This window comes from Danio rerio, chromosome 3, assembly GCF_049306965.1.
Source record: "Danio rerio strain Tuebingen ecotype United States chromosome 3, GRCz12tu, whole genome shotgun sequence".
NCBI classification, from domain to species: domain Eukaryota; kingdom Metazoa; phylum Chordata; class Actinopteri; order Cypriniformes; family Danionidae; genus Danio; species Danio rerio.
The window spans coordinates 67,012,501-67,035,066 of NC_133178.1; the positions used below are offsets into that span (position 1 = coordinate 67,012,501).

At 41.3% G+C, this 22,566-nt stretch overlaps 1 protein-coding gene across 8 annotated transcripts in view; it reads left to right on the forward strand.

The window, feature by feature from the left end:
* The window catches only part of rai1 (retinoic acid induced 1), a 108,093-nt gene extending 85,763 nt beyond the window's left edge, over nt 1-22,330 (forward strand). For all 8 annotated transcript variants that reach the window (XM_073945200.1, XM_073945199.1, XM_073945201.1 and 5 more), the window contains 4 exons: nt 3,423-9,094; nt 9,265-9,358; nt 10,089-10,138; nt 20,042-22,330. In XM_073945200.1, the coding sequence (XP_073801301.1) occupies nt 3,423-9,094; nt 9,265-9,358; nt 10,089-10,138; nt 20,042-20,050 (5,825 nt within the window). In that variant the 3' untranslated portion in view covers nt 20,051-22,330. The remainder of the gene's footprint in view (nt 1-3,422; nt 9,095-9,264; nt 9,359-10,088; nt 10,139-20,041) is intronic.
* The last annotated feature ends 236 nt before the right edge of the window (nt 22,331-22,566 follow it).

The window sequence follows — 22,566 nt, forward strand, 5'->3', positions numbered from 1 at the left end:
CACTAACCTGCGCATTATTCAGACACTAGATGGAGACAAACAGTCAAAAACACAACAGAAACTAAAACAGCTGATGGAGTATACACTAACCTGCGCATTATTCACACACTAGATGGAGACAAAGAGTCAAAAACACAACAGAAACTAAAACAGCTGATGGAATATACACTAACCTGCGCATTATTCAGACACTAGATGGAGACAAACAGTCAAAAACACAACAGAGACTAAAACAGCTGATGGAGTATACACTAACCTGCGCATTATTCAGACACTAGATGGAGACAAACAGTCAAAAACACAACAGAAACTAAAACAGCTGATGGAATATACACTAACCTGCGCATTATTCACACACTAGATGGAGACAAACAGTCAAAAACACAACAGAAACTAAAACAGCTGATGGAGTATACACTAACCTGTGCATTATTCAGACACTAGATGGAGACAAAACACCAATATGCCATTTTTGTAGCACAGATGAGGTCTGCATTGAGCTTGTGAATTTTATTTTTACTGAAGAAAACCCGAACTCTTGCATTTCTGTGTGCAGGTCTTACGGGAAGCAGATTAAATTCGGTCTTTAAATTCAGTTCATGTCCTGTGCTGAAATTGAATCGACCCCTCGGCCTGACTTTCACTCCCATCTCCTTCTCTTCTTCCTTGGCGTCTTCTTTCCTGACTCGATGTTTGCTCTGGTTTAAAAAAAAAGCTCCTCATGTGCAGATTGTCTTTCCTGTGGTCCTCAATCTCATAACTAAGCTGTTTTATGAAGGATTCTGGAAATGCCAGAGAGCTGGATTATTTGGTTTATTATTTCTCAGATGGGCTTGAGAGCATTCCCTCACCTATATTAATGTGTATTAATATAGAGCTTGATGTGCTCCAGATGAAACTACAGCCGTCCTATAAGCAACATTAGATCATCATACTTGTCAATGGGCATCACGGTGGCGCAGTGGGTAGCACGATCACCTCACAGCAAGAAGGTCACAAGTTCGAGTCCCGGCTGGGTCAGTTGGTGTTTCTATGTGGAGTTTGCATGTTCTCCCCTTGTTGGCGTGGGTTTCCTCAGGTGCTCCCGCTTCCCTCACAGTCCAAACAACATGTGCTATAGGGGAATTTAAGCTAAATTAGACATAGTGTATGAGTGTGTGTGTGTGAATGGGTGTTTCCCAGTACTGGGTTGCAGCTGGAAGTGCATCCGCTCTGTAAAACGTGCTAGAATAGTTTGCAGTTCATTCCGCTGTGGTGGTCCCTGATAAATAAGGAACTAAGCTAAAGAAAAATGAATGAATGGACTAAATAAAACCTGCGCCAATTTGACTTAATTTGCAAGGAAAAGTATTCTGAAGCGTCAAGAAATAAATGCTGAATATGAATGGGTGTCTGTGGGGACCCCTGCTGGATACATGTGGAAATTGCCATTTCTTTTTAACAGTAAATCTTTTTTTTCTCCTGCCTCAGGTGGCAGGGCTTTATTCCCTAAATATAAACCACTAACCTGCGTATTATTCAGACACTAGATGGAGACAAACAGTCAAAAACACAACAGAAACTACAACAGCTGATGGAGTATACACTAACCTGCACATTATTCAGACACTAGATGGAGACAAACAGACAAAAACACAACAAAAACTACAACAGCTGATGGAGTATACACTAACCAGTCACATTCAGTTGCAAGGTGGTGCAAAACAGTCAAACTTTCAAGGTATTTTACCAAAACATGTCACCAAAAATCACTCCATTTGCTGAAAAACAGAGAAAGCTGTGGCCAAATTAAGCCTCTAAATCACCCCAGAGCGGATGAAAGCGACCCAACATCTGAGATAGATAACGTAAACTTATTAATGCACCACACACTGCGGTGTTATGAGACTAGGAGGACAAGATCAATCGTGTCACTTGCACAGTTTGTCCTGTCGCCACATACTGTATGCATTTTTAAAGGCTGGAAGCGTCGATGCGGAGTTACTCCTATTTGGGTCACTGTGTAAACAAGCAGAGCAGCAAACAAGCAGAACTGAAGCAGCAGAGGGTGGAGAATCTCCCGGGAGGCTGGGAACCGCGTTGCTCTTGGGCCTGATGTCTTCAGACGGAGCGCTATGAGATGAATAATGTGTGTGTGTGATGGGACTGGGCGGCCATCCCTCGACAGGCCCGCCGCACTGGAGTGGAGGAATAACACACACTGCACAAATGCTCTTCTTACCTGGAGGTGTCCTCTGGTTTCTAGTCCAGATATCTGAAGATTGTAACATCAGGAAGCATTTACTAGACGAGCAAAGCATGTTGTGTTGTTTTCAGAAATAATGAGTCGAATTTAAGTGAGATTTATTCAAAAGAGCTGAATAATCTGCCAATGGGGGAAGCGGAATAATCTTATGTCTAATGGAAAAAGTAGATCATCTTGCTTGCTACATAGTCAGATTACTCAATCCATTTCAGGTAATTAGGTAAGCTAAAATTGGCCGTAGTGTGTGTGTGATTGAGTGTGTATGGGTGTTTCCCAGTGATGGGTTGCACCTATAAGGGCATCCGCTGCGTAAAACATATGCTGGATAAGTTGGCGGTTCATTCCGCTGTGGCGACCCCTGATTGATAAAGAGACTAAACCGAAAAGAAAATGAATGAATGAATGAATGAATGAATGAATGAATGAATGAATGAATGAACGAATGAACAAAGGACTACACGGTACTATAAAACTTTGGAAGAACGAAATAAAATAAGACAAATTAAAATATAATAAATAAAAGTAAGATAATATAAGAGTATAATAAGAAATACAAATAGAAAATTAAAGTTTGTAGACTTTATGATGTCTTGAGAAAGCCTCGTCTGAACGTTTGAAGTAGTTTTAAGTTTGAAAAAGTTGGCACAGAGAGATAACAGCATGTTTCTAGTATGGATCGGCATGTTTCTCACTAGGTGGTTGCTAAGGTGTTGCTTGGCGTTTGCAAAAGTGTATTGTCATGGTGATCAATGTGATATGCCTTCAGGAATGACTATGTGTACATTCTGACTGTAGGATACACTGTAAAATATCCCTAACTTAGCATATTTCAGTATTTTGCGACTCGTTTTCGTTTATTTCTGCTTTAAAATTGCATTAATGAATCTTATTCTTTCTTTAATTCTTCCTTCCTCTATTCCAAACTACTAAAATTTCAATAAAAGTTGAACTGTAGAGCTGAATTTTCAACATCAAAAGTCGACAGAGCACGATCGACATCCTATAATGCTGAAAACACTTGTTCATGAACTGATATTTTCTACAGTGTAGCACTGTTTCAAATGAACTGAATGATCACAGATAAGCAAAATGAAAAGCCACTAAGCACAGCCTCTCTCTCTCTCTCTCTCTTTCTCTCTCTCTCTCTCTTTGTTTTTTTCTCCTCCTCTTCCCATAGAGCCCCTATCTGGAGTCATGCAGTCCTTCAGAGAGCGGAGTGGTTTCCATAGCAACCAGCACTGCTACCAGCAGGAACCCCAAGAATTACCGCGCCTCGAGAGCTACAGACATCATTACAGCCAGTCCAGACAGGGCTACGAGCCACACGCTTTAGCTTCTGCCGGGATGTCAACAGCGGGATCTAAAGACTGTTACGGACAGCAGAACTATCCTGTCTACACCAGCGCCACACAGACTAAGAAACCATACAGAGGAGGCAAAACTCCAAACCAGCATCTACAGGCGGGCTACAGTAACCACATGGGCACCGGATACACGGCCCAGTACATGAGCGAAGGTCACCTGCAGCAGAAATGGGATGAGTCAGCTCAGATGACCCAGTTCGAGCAGGACATGGTGGGTCGTCTGGAGTCTGGGTCATCGCAGTACCTAGAGCAGAACATGCTAGCTATCTCTCAAAGTCAGTGCCATCTCCCCGCCCAGTCCTCCGCCCCAGTCTACACCAGTCCCCATCAGCAGGGAATCCCACCCAACCCGGCGCCATCTCCTTTAATGTACCCACAAGGCCACATGCATTTCCCTCAGCACTCGCAAACCTCTTCTTCACCTTCATCGGCCTATATGGACAAATGTAATACAGTGTCACATGGCTACAAAGGCTATGGGATACCACCTAACGCCCAGTATGGAAGGCAGCTGAGCAATCACAGCAGTCTAAAACAGAGTGGATACAGACCTCAGAATAATTACGGTTACCAGCAAACTCCCTCGAGGTCTGGGTTTGAGCAGGGCTCCCTGCAGGGCATGTCTGGTACACAGGAGAGCCTTCAGAAATTCCAGCACTACAATCAGACCCAGCAAAACTACTGCATAACTGATATTTCAGTAAGGTCGCCGGAACAATACTACCAGACCTGCAGTCCTAGTTCCAGTCATTCACCGGCGAGGTCTGTGGGAAGATCTCCCTCGTACAACTCCACACCATCACCCTTGATGGCGAATGCTGATTCCTTCCAGTATGGCCAGCCTCCCATCAACCCTGGGGCTTCATCATCCACAGGTTTGCAGAATGAACAAAATATGCTGATGCCCCCTCACACCCACTCATCGTCCAGTGTGAACCAGACCCAGAGCTTCTCTGGATCAATGAAAGAACGATTCTCAGAGAAGCTCCTGACCAACCCTAGTTTGTGGAGTCTCAATGCCCTAACTTCTCAGGTTGAAAACATCTCCAACAATGTCCAGCAGCTGCTGCTGTCTGAAGCTCTCATGGCGAGCAAAAAGACCAGTAAACGAAACCATCCTAAAAAGGGAGAAGATTACAGAGGTCAACTGAAAGGTATGGATGAGTCTTGTCCTGAAAATCAACATGGTCCTTCTCCGTCTGATGCTTACAGCATTCCCAGGTCCATGACAGCAGAACTGCAGGAGGGAGGATACTCCAGCAGCACCGAGGACCAGATGGAAAGGAACTATTATTATTTTGGTCAGGAAAAGGGTCAAGGACATACCCAGACACACTCCCGTCTCAGCCTTGACACAGTGTCCACATGCTCCTTAAACTCGGCTGACGATGTCTCCGTTAGGTCAGGAGACTCAGTTCGAAGTCTCCAGAGTGTAGCCTCGGAGGATAATCTTAACTGTGACCCCAGAGTACAAAGGGCACTGTCTGAAGAGGAGCCCAATAGCTCTCTCTGCTGCATTAGAGATGAGAGGTCTCCCATCGGCGTAACAGCTCCAAGTCCTATGAAACAAGAGAGTGATTCACCACCAGACATAAAACGTTCAGAGAGCACTCAAAAGGAGAACTTTGAGGAGTCAGCATGGACCGAGAGGATGGCTGATGAGGACAAAACCGAACAAAGCAAGCCGTCTGCTGAGCATGATTGCAAAGGAGAGGTCACTGAAAAACAAGAGAAGTGGCTGGAGGATGAGAAAGGTCCTGCTCTTTTTCAGAAAATAAATAAAACCGTGCTGGAGGAAGGTTACTCCTATGAAACGGAAGAGAATATCTACCAAGGGCTACAAAACAAATATGATTCGGAGAAAGAAAACACGACGGAGATAGACTGCTTTGCTGAACTCAATCACAAATGTGACGAAGACACAGAGATAAAGACAGAGCATTTTAAATCAGAGCCACAAACCAGTGTTGAAATGCCAACGGAAGACTCTCCCAGCAATTCAGCCACTGAACTGTGTTTGCCAGAGAAAGAAGAACACTCAAGCAGTGAGAATTCAGTAGAGACCCCAACATGCACCCTTGAGGGACCTGCGGACACCCTTGAGGAGCAGACTTCTGTCCTCTCTCATACGTCCACTGAGGTAGGAGATGAAAAGGATTCAATTCTGACAAGCTCAGAGGAGGTCATCAATAATAAAACAGAGTCACAGGAGTCTTTTCCAGACGTCTGTGGCACATATGAGGAGGCGGAAAACATGCAACAAGTAAACACAGAAACTGCAGAAAGCATTGCCCAGGACACACCACACAGAGACAGCGAAAGGAGGTCAGTCATATGTGACATTGCACCTCAGACTCACACTGCCAAGAGTGACTTCTCAGCTCTCAATGAGAAAACAACACCTTTGGCTCAGGCAAGGGATCATCACATCGATTGTAGTGATGCAAAGGTGCTGGAGCCTGACTCTCCTCAGTTGCCAGGCAAGTCGATACTGCACTCTGCACCATCTTGGGCTGACACTCCACCCTCTCCCAAGAAAGCGGACGAGGATATGGAGCCAGGAATAAGCTGTCCCAGTGCAGTGACTCCCTCAGCCAAACCAGAGGCTTTTACGCCATCTTCACATACAAGAATGTTCGGTAAGAAACATGTACGAGGCAGGAGGAGACCAATGAGCTCAACTGCAGGAATAAGAAGGCAGCTAAGTATAGAAGGAGACACTCAAACTCCCAATATACCTTCAAGCAAAACCACCGATATTGTCGATCAGATGGAAACTGCCCATCAGAATGTTAGTAGTCAAACACCAAAACTTGTTACAGAGAGTTTACCATCACGGATGTGCACTCGCTCCTACGGTTCACAAGGTAGCCCAAAGGTCTCCCCTCAAGACAGAAGGAAACCAGGTGCAAAACCTGCTCCAAAACCAAGCTCAAAAATAGCTGTCAAGCCAGGTCCAAAATCAAATCCAAAACCTGCACCAAAGCATAGTCCAAAATCAATTACAAAACCTGGTTCAAAATCAGTTCCTAAATCCGAGGTCATGCCTAGTGTAAAACCTGGCCCCAAGCCAGGTTTAAAATCCACAGGGTCCAAAGAAAGTCCAAAGCCTTGTCCTAAATCTGGCCCAAAATCTGCCACTAAATCTGGTCCAAAAACTGCTTCTAAACCCGCCTCAAAGCCTGGGTCAGTACCAGGAGAGATACTTGCTCCAAAGTCAAATCAAAACACAGCAGAGTCAAAGCCAATTGTGGCATCAGTAGCTAAAGGCCCCGGTCGACCGAAAGGAATCAGTAAGAACAAACAGATGAAGATGAAACAAGATGAAAATGTTCAAACAACTACAGAACATACCAAGGACACACACTGTACTCAAGAACTTAATTTGCAAGATGTGACCACAGAATTAGCTTTGGACACAATTGTTGGTGTTGTGGATACCACTAAAGGTGAAACCGTGGCTCCCACTTTGGAGTGTACGCTAGACAGCAGCTGCTTAAAATCATTAGGGAGAGAGCAGAAGTCTATGGTGTTAAGATCACGGAAGCAAACAAAAGAGAAACTGACTGAAGAAAAAGAACAAAACGATGATAAATCTACTAAGACACCTTCAGCAATGGTCATGCAGGATGTTACTGTGGATCAGTCGTGTAAGACTGAACCTTCAAATCTCGAATTGCCCAAGCAGAAGGATGTCTCCACAGATTCACTTCAACAGCCAGATGAAGAGGTGGTTTCCACCAAGAGAAAATGCAGTTTACCAACCTCAGAAACCAAAAAGAGGAAGAAAGGAAGGCAAGATGAAGTGAAGGCACAGGATTCTCCATTAGACATAGTCCACATTCCAAAGGGAAAGAGAAAGAGAGGACAACGTTTGCTTGTGGAATCAGTAAGCACTACTTTAACTACTGATACCCTTCCCACTGATGACATCAGTGACGTGCCATCTGTACCTCCTCAGTGTCCCACTAAAACCAAATATTTGCCTCCTCGGAAAGGCAGGGGACTTAAATATGAGGCAATGGTTCAGAAAATAACATCCCCAGGGTCCAAAAAGCAACCTGTAAGTAACCAAGCAGACATTGCACTAGAAGAATCCACGTTAAAACCAGTGCCGCAGGTACCAGATCAAAAGGAGACAACGAACGCCCCTGAGATGCCTCAGAAGGAGGGCGAAAGCACAATCAGTACACAAGAACCCGAAAACACAGAAATTCAAACTCCAAGGAAGAAAAGGAGAAAGTGGGCCACTGTGGAGAGCAGCGATGCTCCAGATGTAAGCCTGGATGGTGGAAGTCTGATTATCAACACACCGAGACTAGCTAAACAGAGAGCCATTAAAAACAACCACGAGATGCATCTGAAGCAGCGAAAGAAGAGAAGAAAAGGCACTGAACCTCAAGAAAACATCCCCATAGTGGAGCAACCGGAGTCTACACAGACCGAAGTCTTGCCTACATCTCCACCTCCGCCAGAAACTCTTGAACAGACAGAGTGCAAGGAGCCACCAAATGAAGTATGCGTACCACTAATGAAACCCAAACGCGGCAGGCGGCCATCACTTAAAAAGAAACAAGAGGAACTCTCGAAGAGTCAAAAAGAAGACGAAAACGCAATCGAGAAGAAAAAAAAGACTGGGCCCAAAAAAAAGTGTGTGGATGCCGTTAAAGTTGTGGTGAAGAGACCTAAGATCAAGACAAATGAACTGTCTCCAACAGTACAAGGGACATTATCAGACTTGCGCCCAGATCTAAGTGACGGAAAATCCTCCTTCAGACCATACGTACACATCGACAGCTCTATGGACATCGCATCTTCATGCACTATCGTCAACAGGCCAGAAGAAGAGCAGATGCTCGCTCAGGCTAAGACAAAGAGTGTACCTAATATCAAAAATCAAGCTGCAAAGACAGGGTCCAACTCTTCAGTAATGCTCCAGGGCCCCTTAGTTAACAAAAGCCTATCTGACAGATGTCTAACGTGCTGTTTATGTGGAAAGCCAGCTAATTACAGAGAGCTCGGGGACTTGTGTGGCCCCTATTATCCTGAGGACTGCATACCACGAAAAACGCTGTCATTAACACACAGGAGTGAATTCAGGCAAAACAGCAACTGTGCCAACGAGACGGAGAGTAGTAGCATTGTGAAAAACACACAGAGTGTGTGTGAGGAGGGCATCCATCAGGAAAAGGCAAACGAAGGGCACTCCAGGAGGAGCAAAAGGGCAATTCGGGAACTGTCGAGAACCAGGCCCAGTTCGCGAATGAGGTTTAAAAGGCTGCTGATTTTGCAGAGCAGACTTAGTGGAGCGTCTCCCCCTGCTGGTGTGGAGGGCATTGAAACAAGTCTGCAGAGATTACAGATGGAGGCCGAGGAAAAAGAGCACTGGGCTCATGAAGCGTGTGCTGTCTGGACCACTGGCATAGTCCTGGTGGCGGATAAACTCTTTGGACTGACCGAGGCTGTTCAGAAAGCTGCACATGCAGTAAGTCTTTGATTTATAATAAACACTTGGCCACACTTTATTTAAATGTACAGCTCACACTGTTGACAACTGACCCTTTTAACTCAATAGACTACTAATTACACTGCAAAATATATAGTTATTATATAGAAAAAGAGTCATTGTTTCTCAGGCTCTCTGTCTGGTCACAGAAATGCTCCGGATGCCAAGGTGAAGGAGCCTCGGTCTGCTGCGGCTGGAAGAGCTGTACTCAAAGCTACCATTATATCTGCGCCAAAGAGTCGGGTAAGAGTTGTGCTACATGTTTGTGTACGTCTACGATCAATCCAAAAGACTGTAAGCTGTAAGAGCCAAGCAGGTTACGCCTAGTTCACACTACATGATATTGAACATTGGTGGATCTATCTGCCGTTGATTTTGTGTCATTAAATCGCTGTGGTGTTTCACATTACGTAAATGATCCACAAGAGGGCGTCGGACACTACACGACTGTCACACAAACCACAGCCAATGAAATGTTGAGGGCGGAGCCAGCAGAATAAGCTGAATACTATTGGCTGCTTGACGGCGACACTGATTTTACACCAATCACAGCCTGATATGTCAACGAGCTCGTTAACTTGCAAATCGGGCTCAAGTCGAGCTTAAAATACTGTAGTGTGAACTATGCATCAGACATGCTTATATAGATGAACATGAACCTGAAAATGTGGATAATCCAGTCTCCAAGCATTTGACACTGTTACCACTGTGATACAATATGTATTTTCTTTAAAATAACTCTAGAAGTTTAAATAATAAGTAATTGCACTGCATTAAATGCATTAAATTGAGTTTGTGTCTTGTTTTAGTCCAAATATCTACAAATTCTAAGTAAGAGCCGTGTTTTCTGCAGTGTATTCACTGTATTTTGTGATGTCAAATTTTGTGCATGTTCATTTCCACAATATATTGAACTGTCATATATCGCTCTACCATTAATTCTCTCTCCTTTCTTCATTGAATCTCTTTTCAGGCTGCACGTTTGAAGAAGAAACCTTCTCTATTCGGTGTCCGAAACACAAGGTAAGTGTGTGAACTGGGTTTGCAGGCAGATCTCTGATCTAAAAGACATCCCATTATACCATGAACTTCAGTGTCCTTGTAATATTCCTGTATAGCGAGGAGTGAACGCAAAATAATAAGACACTTACCGGATTGAAGTTCTGCCTGATGATTATTGCTCATTGGGGAACAGCCAGACTTTTCACTCAAGGTCTTTCATGTTTTGCTAAAAAAGGCATGTTAAATGCATATATACAGGAATTCAATACCTTTTAAGACATTTTTAGGACTCTTTCCATACATTTTAAGTCCTCATCGCCACTTTAGGTTTTAATCGGTAACACTGGCAACACAATCTCACTAAATGCTGATTGTAAGAAACGAATCTATATTAAAATTTTAATCAATAAAATACTAATCCAGCAGGGGGCGCCTAAAACAATATTTTTAGCCACGTCCGTCTTAAAATTAGTTTGCTGCAAGGGAATGGTGTATTTATTATTATTATTTAGATTTAGTTTGACACCAGCCACAATAATATTAGCCACGCCCCTTTTATCATTAGTTTGCTACGATGAAATGATGCACAAAAGTAGCCCCGCCCACTACTCAATATTCTGTTTTGGCTTGACACTTTTGACAAAATCTTCTTAGCCATGCCATCTTACCATTAGTTTGCTGAAGGAATGATGCGCAAAAAGAAAGCCACGCCCCCTACACAATATTCCGTTTTAGTTTGATGCTTCAACCACATTATTCTTAGCCACGCCCCTTTTAGAATTAGTTTGCTATAAAGCAATGATGCACAAAGTAGCCCTGCCCCCTACTCAGTATCCCGTTTTAGTTTGACGCTTCAGCCACAATATTCTTAGACACGCCCCTCTTACTGTTAGTTTGCTGAGGGAATGATGTCCAGAAGAAAGCCCCGCCCCTGCTCAATAATTCTTTTTAGTTTGAAGCTTCAGCTACATTATTCTTTTCCACGCCCCTCATAGTGTTCATTTGTTATGAGGGAATGATGCACAAGAAATAACCCCGCCCCCTAATCAATATTCCATTTTATTTTAAGACTTCAACCACAATATTCTTAGCCACGCCCCTCTTACTGTTAGTTTGCTGCAAGGGATTAATGTGCTGAAAGAAAGTCCCACCCCTTACTCAATATCCAGTTTTAGTTTGATGCTTCAGCCACAATATTCCTAGCCACGCCCCTTTTATCATTAGTTTGCTAAGAGGGAATGATGCACAAAAGTAGCCCCGCCCCTACTCAACATTTCAATTTAGTTTGCTGCTTCAACCACAATATTCTTAGCCACGCCCCTTTTAGTGTTAATTTGCTACGAGGGAATGCTGTGCAAATAAAGCCCCGCCCACCTACTCAATATGCTGTTTAATTTGACGCTTCAACCACAATATTCTTAACCACGCCCCTTTTAGCGTTAGTTTGCTATAAAGGATGCGCAAAATAAAGCCCCACCCCCAACTCAATATTCCGTTTTAGTTTAACGCTTCAGCCACAATATTCTTAGCCACGCCCCTATTACTGTTAGTTTGCTGAGGGAATGATGTGCAGAAGAAAGCCCCGCCCCCTACTCAATATTCCATTAAAGTTTGACGTTTTAACCACAAGATTCTTAGCCACGCCCCTTTTAGTGCTAGTTTGCTATAAAGGATGTGCAAAATAAAGCTCCACCCCCTACTCAATATTCTGTTTTAGTTGGACGATTCAGCCACAATATTCTTAGTCACGCCCCTTTTAGAATTAGTTTGCTATAAAGGAATAATGCACAAAAGTAGCCCCGCCCCCTAATCAATATTCCGTTTTAGTTCAATGCTTCAGTCACAATATTCATAACCACGCCCTCATCACCGTTATTTTGCTATGAGGAAATGATGCGCAAAAGAATGCCCCGCCTCTGTACTCAATATGCCATTTTAGTTTGACGCTTCAGCCACAATGTTCTTAGCCACACCCACTTACCATCAGATTGCTATGAGGGAATGATGCACAAAACAAAGCCCCACCCCCACTACTCAATATTTTATTTTAGTTTGACGCTTCAGCTACAATATCCTTAGCCACGCCCCTTTTAGTGTAAGTTTGCTATGAGGGAATGATGCACAGGCATAGCCCCGCCCCTACTAGATATTCAATTGTAGTTTGATGCTTCAGCCACAGTATTTTTAGCCACGCCCCTCTCTTAATAAGATGTTTTGCTCATCTAGAAATGCTTCTGCATTTAGACGTTTGGATTAGAGACAGGACAGAAGCTGCATATTTTCCAGCAGAGGAGAGTTCAGCAGCAGCCGGCTCTCATCAGCAGGGGGATCTGAGGGCTGTGGGTTTCTGGGATGCCAATTTGCTGCTTTAATGAAAGCGAGCGGTGGAGAAAACACCCCCGTCCAGCTCTCAGAGGAAATCTCCTCCTCTTCCTCTCCTTCTTCTTCTTCTTCTTCTCCTCTGTGCTCTTGCATCAGTGTTTTCAGTTCCCATGGCTTGAGAACAGCAGAGGCAGAGCTGTAGGTCAGGGTTGTTGCTAGATGAGATACGGCTGTGGCCAGAAGTTAACGAGTTTATTAAGGTTATTAAGTATAACGTTTATTAAGGTCGACCCCAACCTTAAACCCTAAACTTTATGATGTAAAGATATGTGTGTATCAGCAGCTGTATCCCTTCTAGACTTCACCGTAGGTCAGGCTGAAGGGGCGGCGCAGGGCTTTGCTACACAGCTCTTGCATGAAAACACTGGATTTCCATGTCCTGAAGGAGATACTGCCCAGGCAACAAATGAAAAGGGTTTAAAGTCGGCATCAAACAGAAGTTAAGTTCGTCCTTTTTCCCCATATGGCTGATTTACATATACTTGAAGCGGCTTCTGAAATGAGGAAAAGGCCTGACTTTGTCCTTTGGGATCTAATTGGATCGCTGGAAGATCAAAATGGAGGAAGATTTGAACGGCGCTTACTGTCCACCAAAATCACCGTCAACACAGCTGCAGAATGTTTTCAGATGAAGATGAGAAGAGTTCATGTTAATGTGGTGTCAAAATCACATGAACCTAAAGCAGTACAGAAATTACTTTCACACTGACAGCCCCACCCTAAAGGACTGATAGCCCCACCCTAAAGGACTGATAGCTCCACCCTAAAGGACTGATAGCTCCACCTTAAAGTGCTGATAGCCCCACCCTAAAGTGCTGATAGCCCCACCCTAAAGGACTGATAGCCCCACCCTAAAAGGCTGATAGCCCCACCCTAAAGGACTGATAGCTCCACCCTAAAGGACTGATAGCCCCACCCTAAAGGGCTGATAGCCCCACCCTAAAGGGCTGATAGCCCCACCCTGAAGGACTGATAGCCCCACCCTAAAGGGCTGATAGCTCCTCCCTGAATTACTGGTACCTTTGGCCTAAAGTACAGCTAGCTACCACCCTAAAATACTAATAGCCCCGCCCTAAAGGACTAATGGACCCCCGCCCTAAAGGAATGATAATCTTGCTCTAGTGGACTGATAGCTCCGCCCTAAAGAACCAAGAGCTCCTCCCTGAATTACTGATACCTTTGCCCTAAAGTACAGATGGCTCCGCCCTTAAATACTAATAAACCCGCCCTAAAGGACTGATGGCTTTCACCTAAAGGACTGATACCCCCCCCAACCACCCCCCCTTCCCCCCCGAAAATGACTGATAGCTCTGCCCTAAAATACCGATAACTCCACCCTAATGGACTGATAGCTCCGCCCTAATGAACTGAAAGCACCCCCCTCCCTCAAAAGACTAATAACCCCGCCCCTAAGCCCTGACAGCCCTGCCCTAAAAGACTGATAACCCCGTCCTAAAGGACTGATAGCTCCGCCCTAATGGACTGATAGCTCCCCAAAAGGACTGATAACCCCGCCCCTAAGCACTGACAGCCCCGCTCTAAAGGACTGATAGCTCCACCCTAAAGAACTAACTCTTCCTCCCTGAATTACTGATACCCTTGCCCTAAAGGACTGATAGACCCTAAAAGACTTATATCCAACCCCCCCCCCCCCCCAACGCCCCCCCCAACCCTTACCCCCCCACCGAATGAATGATAGCTCTGCCCCAAAGGACTTACACCCCCCCCCAAAGGACTGATTACCCCTCCCTTAGGCACTGACAGCCCCGCCCTAAAGGACTGATAACCCCGTCCCTAACACTGATAGCCCTGCCCCAAATGAATAGCCCCGCCCTAAAGGACTGATAACCCCGTCCCTAACACTGATAGCCCTGCCCCAAATGAATAGCCCCGCCCTAAAGGACTGATAACCCCGTCCCTAACACTGATAGCCCTGCCCCAAATGAATAGTCCCGCCCTAAAGGACTGATAACCCCGTCCCTAACACTGATAGCCCTGCCCCAAATGAATAGTCCCGCCCTAAAGGACTGATAACCTTGCCCTAAATCAATGAGAGCCCCACCCTATAAGACAGGGATCACCAAACTTGTTCCTGCAGATTTTAGCTCCAACCCTAATCAAACACACCTGAACAAGCTAATCAAGCTCTTACTAGGTATACTAGAAACACCCAGACAGGTGTGCTGAGGCAAGTCTGAGCTAAACCCTGCAGGGACACCGGAGCTCCAGGAACAAGATTGGTGACCCCTGGAGATGCCTCTTAAAGGGACAGTTCACCCTAAACTGAACACTGTCATCATTTACTCACACTAGTGTTCAACCTGTTTGAGTTTCTTTCTTCTGTTGAACAACAATCAAGACACACTGAAGAACGCTGGAGAGAACAGCCAGTGACTTCCATGGGGGAAAATATAGAACAACACTATGGAAGTCAATGGTTACAGATTTCCAACATTCTTCGAAATATCTTCATCAGCATTCATTTGAGGAGAGACACTCATAAAGGTCTAAACCAGTAAACGATGGCAGGATTTTTGTGTGAACGATCCCTTCATTTACCCGATGTAAACAGATGCGGTTTCTCCTCCAGTGTTTATTGAAGCAGAAGGTTTGAAGAATGTCAACGCAGCAAGCAGAGAAACAGCAGAGGGATGATGGAGAGAGAGACGCTGATGATCAGAGATGAAGAGCAGAGGATTAGTTCAGAGATCAGAGAGAGAGAGAGAGCAGAGGAGGGAGAGAGAGAGAGGCGGAGGAGGAGAGATGCATAACACAAGAATAGCAGCGCAAGTAGGAAACACTCCTGCGGTGTGTGTGTGTGTGTGTGTGTGTTTCAGAGAGAGCTGTAGATCATGACCACAACACACACACACACTACATACACATGCATACATACAATACTGCTGCGATGTGTTTCATAGAGAGCTGTAGATTATGACTACATTACACACACACACACACACACTATTATTCTGCTGACCCCGTTGGCCTTAATAATATTTAATATTGTCTAATTAATTCATCAGCAACTTTAAATAATCTTTTATTTTAATTATCAGCATTATGTTGCCTTCTGATACAACAATAAGAGCAATCATATTAATAATAATGCTGTTATAATGAAATAAAAATTTTTCAAAAATCACTTTACATCATATTGTTCATCGATTATCAGTTAATATACTGATTAAATCAGTCATTCATAATTAATTATTTACTGTTTAATGTCATTCATTCATTTACCTCCGGCTTAGTCCCTTTATTTATTAGGGAACGCCACAGCGGAATGAACCACCAACTATTACAGCATATGTTTTACACAGCGAATGCCCTTGCAGCTGCAACCCAGTACTGGAAAACACCCATACACTCTCATTCACACACACACACACTCATACACTAGGGCAAATTTAGTTGATCAGTTCCCCTATAGCGCATGTGTTTGGACTGAAACCGAAGCACCCGGAGGAAACCCACACCAACACGGGGAGAACATGCAAACTCCACACAGAAACACCAACTGACCCAGCCGAGGCTCGAACCAGAGACCTCTATGCCCTTAATTAACAAACAATCATGTACTAACAAGTAATCAAGGTAGCGGTCATTCACACTAAACTCATGTGTCTCATGTTGTAATCAAAGTTAATTCATGATTAGTGCATACCTTAACCCATTATTAATTCATAATAAACAAATGTTTAGTTTACATATTAATACATCATTATTCATGTACTGTTATTGTAAACAGACTTGTGTACACTTGAGGGAATGAGTGTACTTTCTAGAATGTTTAGAAGTGCGTGTCAGGCCCAGGCCTTGTTATATAGACAAAAAAAAAACATTTAAAGGATGTTATTAGTTACTCTGACTGCTTTAAAGGCGATAATGATGTCTGTTTGTGTGGATAATCGATGCTAATGGTGCTCTGCTAATAGGCTCAGCTCTTCCTCTAGTGTGCAGTACAGTAGTTTAGTGACGCACAGCGGCCTCTGCTGGACAAAATAAAAACAACCGCTGTTTACACTGTAATATCAAGCTTATGAACACTCAGTGAGAGTGTTTTAATCTGTTACTCATCATACTTAAACAAAAACATACAGCTGAAGTCAGAATTATTCACCCTCGTGTGATTTTATTTAAGTATTTCTCAAATGATGTTGAACAGATTCAGGAGTTTCTCACTGTATTTCCTCTAACAATTGTTCATCTGGAGAAAGTCTTATTGGTTTTATTTCGGCTAGAAGTTTAGTGTTGGATTGTCTCCACAACAAACCACTGTTATACAATGACTTGCCTAATTACCCTAACTTTACCCTAATTACCCTAGTGAAGCCTTTACATTTCACTGTAAGCTGAACACTAGTGTCTTGAAGAAGATCTAGTCTAATATTATGTGCTATCATCATGGAGAAGAGACATCAGTTATTAAAGATGAGTTATTAACTAGAAAAGTAGAGTTCCTAGAGAAACTTGAAGCTTTTCAGAATTTGACATAGATGGAAATATACAAGCATGTTTCTAGCATGGATTGGTAAGTTGTTAGTATGTTTCTAGTATGAATTAGTATGTGAGTATGTACTTAGTATGTTTCTAGTATGGATTGGTAAGTTGTTAGTATGTTTTCAGTATGGATTAGTATGTTAGTATGTACTTAGTTTGTTTCTAGTATGGATTGGTAAGTTGTTAGTATGTTTCTATTATGGATTAGTATGTTAGTATGTAGTTAGTATGTTTCTAGTATGGTTTAGTATGTTTCTAGCATGGATTGGTAAATTTTAGTATGTTTCTAGTATGGATTAGTATGTGAGTATGTAGTTAGTATGTTTTTAGTATGGTTTAGTATGTTTCTAGCATGGGTTGGTAAATTGTTAGTATGTTTCTATTATGGATTATTATGTTAGTATGTAGTTAATATGTTTCTAGTATGGTTTAGTATGTTTCTAGCATGGATTGGTAAGTTGTTAGTATGTTTCTAGTATGGATTAGTATGTTAGTATGTAGTTAGTATGTTTCTAGTATGGTTTAGTATGTTTCTAGCATGGATTGGTAAATTTTTAGTATGTTTCTAGTATGGATTAGTATGTGAGTATGTAGTTAGTATGTTTTTAGTATGGTTTAGTATGTTTCTAGCATGGGTTGGTAAATTGTTAGTATGTTTCTATTATGGATTAGTATGTTAGTATGTAGTTAATATGTTTCTAGTATGGTTTAGTATGTTTCTAGCATGGATTGGTAAGTTTTTAGTATGTTTCTAATGTGGATTAGAATGTGAGTATGTAGTTAGTATGTTTCTAGTATGGTTTAGTATGTTTGTAGCATGGATTGGTAAGTTGTTAGTATGTTTCTAGTATGGATTAGTATGTTACTAGCATGGGTTGGTAAGTTGTTAGTATGTTTTCAGTATGGATTAGTATGTTAGTATGTAGTTAGTATGTTTCTAGTATGGTTTAGTATGTTTCTAGCATGGATTGGTAAGTTTTTAGTATGTTTCTAATATGGATTAGAATGTGAGTATGTAGTTAGTATGTTTCTAGTATGGTTTAGTATGTTAGTAGCATGGATTGGTAAGTTGTTAGTATGTTTCTAGTATGGATTAGTATGTTTCTAGCATGGGTTGGTAAGTTGTTAGTATGTTTTCAGTATGGATTAGTATGTTAGTATGTAGTTAGTATGTTTCTAGTATGGTTTAGTATGTTTCTAGCATGGATTGTTAAGTCGTTAGTATGTTTCTAGTATGGATTAGTAAATTGTTAGCATAGATTGGTATGTTGTTAGTATGTTTCCAGCATGGATTGGTAAGTCATAAGTCGTTACTGTGGATTGGTATGTCGTTTTTGTATGTTTCTAGTTGGATTAATATGTTTCTAGTATGATTAGTATGTTAGAATGTTGTTAGTATGTGTCTATTATTAGTAGTTTATTATAATAGTATGTATCTATTATTAGTAGTTTGTTATTATGTCGTTAGTATGTTTCTAGTATGATTAGTGTGTTAATATGTCATAAGTATGTTTCCAGTATGGATTAGTAACATGTTAGCATGGATTGGTATGTTGTTAGTATTTTTCCAGTATTGATAAGTATGTTTCAAGCATGGATTAGTAAGTTGTTAGTATGGATTGGTATGTTGTTAGTATATTTGTAGTTGGATAAATATGTTTTTAGTATGATTAGTATGTTAGAATGTCGTTAGTATGTATCTAGTATGAGTAGTTTGTTAGTATGTCCTTAGTATGTTTCTAGTATGGATTTGTATGTTTCTAGTATGGATTAGTAAATTGTTGACATGGATTGGTATTTCATCATTATCATCATTCCAGCATGGATTAGTATGTTTCCAACATGGATTGGTAAGTTGTTACTGTGGATTGGTATGTCGTTAGTATGTTTGTAGTTGGGTTAGTATGTTTCTAGTATGAGTAGTATGTTAGAATGTCGTTAGTATGTATCTATTATGAGTAGTATGTTAGTATATTGTTAGTATGTTTCTGGTATGGATTGGTAAGGTGTTAGTATGGACTGGTATGTCATATGTTTCCAGCATGGATTAGTATGTTTCTAGCATGGATTGGTAAGTTGTTAGTATGTTTCTTGTATGATTAGTATGTTAGTATGTTGTTAGCATGTTTCCAGTATAGATTAGTATGTTTCCAACATGGATTGGTAAGTTGTTACTGTGGATTGGTATGTCGTTAGTATGTTTGTAGTTGGGTTAGTATGTTGCTAGTATGAGTAGTATGTTAGAATGTCGTTAGTATGTATCTATTATGAGTAGTATGTTAGTATATTGTTAGTATGTTTCTGGTATGATTGGTGTGTTAGTATGTCATTAGTATGTTTCCAGTATGGATTGGTATGGTGTTAGTATGGACTGGTATGTCATATATTTCCAGTATGGATTAGTATGTTTCCAGTATGGATTAGTATATCATTAGTATGTTGTTAGCATGTCCAATGTAAAGTCAATGACAGTTATTTTTTACAATGGAAGTCTACAGGACAGTTGCTAGGGTGCTGTAGGTGGTTGCTAGGGTGTGGCTAGTGAGTTGAAAGGTCATCAATGATTGGCAGATTGGTAGTCTGAGTTAAATAAGCCAGACTGTAAGTCTATATGACAGTCTGACGCAAACTTATGAGGTCAAAAAGTTCTAATGTTAAGTCAAGCTGGAAAAGATACAGCAACCTGACTCAGACCAGTTTGGATGTCACACTCTAATGGCGACTGGACAGACGGCTGCTTCTCACTCAGGGCTGCTGTTTATGCTAATGAGATGGAGAGATGGGTTCTAGTGGGCGGGGCTTTCCCCCTCTGATGACACGTACAAAGAGAGAATGTCAATCAAAGTGTTTCTGCATCAAGTCTAATTATATTAAACCCAATTCATCACTGTCTGGAGATACTCACACACTGCTGACACACTACTGGGGTAAACCTCTTATAGAAGTGATTTCTGCCTAATAGATCCTCTTCAAAATGTAAAATACTGAAAATAAAATGCATTATTGTTATTAAATGTATTATACTAATGTGTTTTTCAGGAGATGTAATATATAAACACGGGCAGGACATGAAGAGTGCTGGAGCTCAGCAGAGGAGTGAAGGAGGACCAGCTTCTGCATGTGTGCTGCCCGAACAACTGGAGCTTCAGTGGAAGCACAAACACACATTGTAGCAATACACACACACACACACACACACACACACACACACACACACACACACACACACATACACATACGCACACACAAACATACACTCAAAAAAAAAAAGGGAAAGATGCTTCTGTTCTGATCCGATGTGCCATTCCTCCATCAAACACACTGAAGATGTCATGCAACTCACTGGATGTATTTCAATGGACACTTACATGTTACAAAGAAGAAGAAAAATAACGATAACAATAAAATAAAGGAAACTGTATGGTGTGCTTTACAGGTCTAAATATTCTGATATCATTAAAAGAGAAGATATAAATGCATTATTTTAATATGCCGCTGTACGCCGACATGTAGGCTTATTTTCATGTGCATCTGAAGATAAAGCAGATCAGCCACCGCGCATCTGGAGGAGGGAAATGCCCTGCGTTCATGTTGTGTGTGGAAGCATTTCGAGATGGGATGGGGGGGGGGGGGGGGGGGGTTCTGTGGAAATCACCATTTCTGGCTTGATTTACTCCGGCGTGTGCTTCATAACACTGTGGAGAATACAGAAAACCTGACCCTGGACCTAACAAACTGTCTTAAAGGCACAGTACACCCCAAAATAATTCAAATGTCATTATGTTATTTGCTCACAAAGGATTTACTCCCGTTAATTTCCTTTAATTTGCATGCTACATTTATAGAAATGATCAATTTAATTCCAAAAATCATTCGAATATTGCATAAATATGGTATTCTGTGAAGACATCTTGTATAATTCCTACCGTAAAATGTTTGATTAACAATATGCACTACAAAGAATGTGTTGCGGAACATGAAAAAATTACTATTGAAATACGATAAAAATCGTGCTGCGGAGAATTAAAAAATTACTATTGAAATACAATACGATAAAAATCGTGCTGCGGAGAATTAAAAAAATTACTATTGAAATACAATATGATAAAAATCGTGCTGCGGAACATGAAAAAATTATTATTGAAATACAATACGATAAAAATCGTGTTGTGGAGAATTAAAAATTACTATTGAAATACAATATGATAAAAAAATGTATTGCGGAACATGAAAAAATTACTATTGAAATACAATACGATAAAAATCGTGCTGCGGAACATGACAAAAAATGACTATTAAAATACAATACGATAAAAATCGTGTTGCGTAACATGAAAAAATTACTATTGAAATAGAATACGATAACAATTGTGTTGCGGAACATAAAAAAATTACTATTAAAATAAAATATGATAAAAATCGTGTTGCGGAGAATTCCAAAATTACTTTTGAAATACAATACGAGAAAAAAATGTATTGCGGAACATGAAAAAATTACTATTGAAATACAATACGATAAAAATCGTTGCGGAACACGAAAAAATTACGATTGAAATACAATACGCTTAAAAAATGTGTTGCAGAACATGAAAAAATTACTATTGAAATACAATACGATAAAAATCGTGTTGCGGAAAATGAAGAAATTACTATTGAAGTACAATACGTTAAATATAGGTTAAAAATAATGTGGAGGAACAATAAAAATAGGAAATTTGTGTCTGTGAACACAAATCTATAAATTAAATTTCATGACTATATAAAAACTTACTATCAAACTTACTGCACGCAAAAGATGTGACATGTGAACGACCCTTTACTCTTCCCTCACGTTCCTTACATGGACATGTGCAGCTCAAGCATATTTCTAAATATCTCAAATGAAGAAGTGAAGGTTTTGGAACGACACGCAAGTATATCAAGTCACAAATGGTGATTTTTGCTTGAAGTCTGAGCCTCAGCGGCGTGAAGAGATCCACACGGTGGACAGACTCTTGTTTGTTTTTGTGAAATGATGCTGAAGAGACGTGAAGGATTAAAAGCGAGAGCTCATTTATTCAGAAACGTGTACGTGACCAACATATTAGAGGCTTCACTCCAGCGCAGTATTACAGGTAAGAGCGCAGCATATAGAGCCCACCGACTCATCACCGTATTATTTGACTCCTGAACTCTTAAGTACTGGTGTATATAAAGTCTTTGATGCTGTTTAAATGTAAGATGTGATGTACTATTATAATTGTGTATAGTATTTCTTAGAGATGTTTATTTTCTATAAAAACAAATATGTTATTGCTTACAAAAGTTATTAAAACAACCAACTGAAAGGACTTTGTCTGTGGATGGCAGTGCTTCTCTTTCTGAAATCTAATAGATGATGTTGTTTTGGTGTGTGATCGAGCGCTATTATCTTAAAGATGTGTGTGTCTCACAGTCAGCGGTCTGCAGGAACACATCTACGCTTTCTAAACACCTTCATTTACTCTGCTGGACGCTTCAGCAAGATAAAAACACACCTTTTCTATTCTAATAAATTATTTTTTTGTCTGTTTTTGGGATTGAAC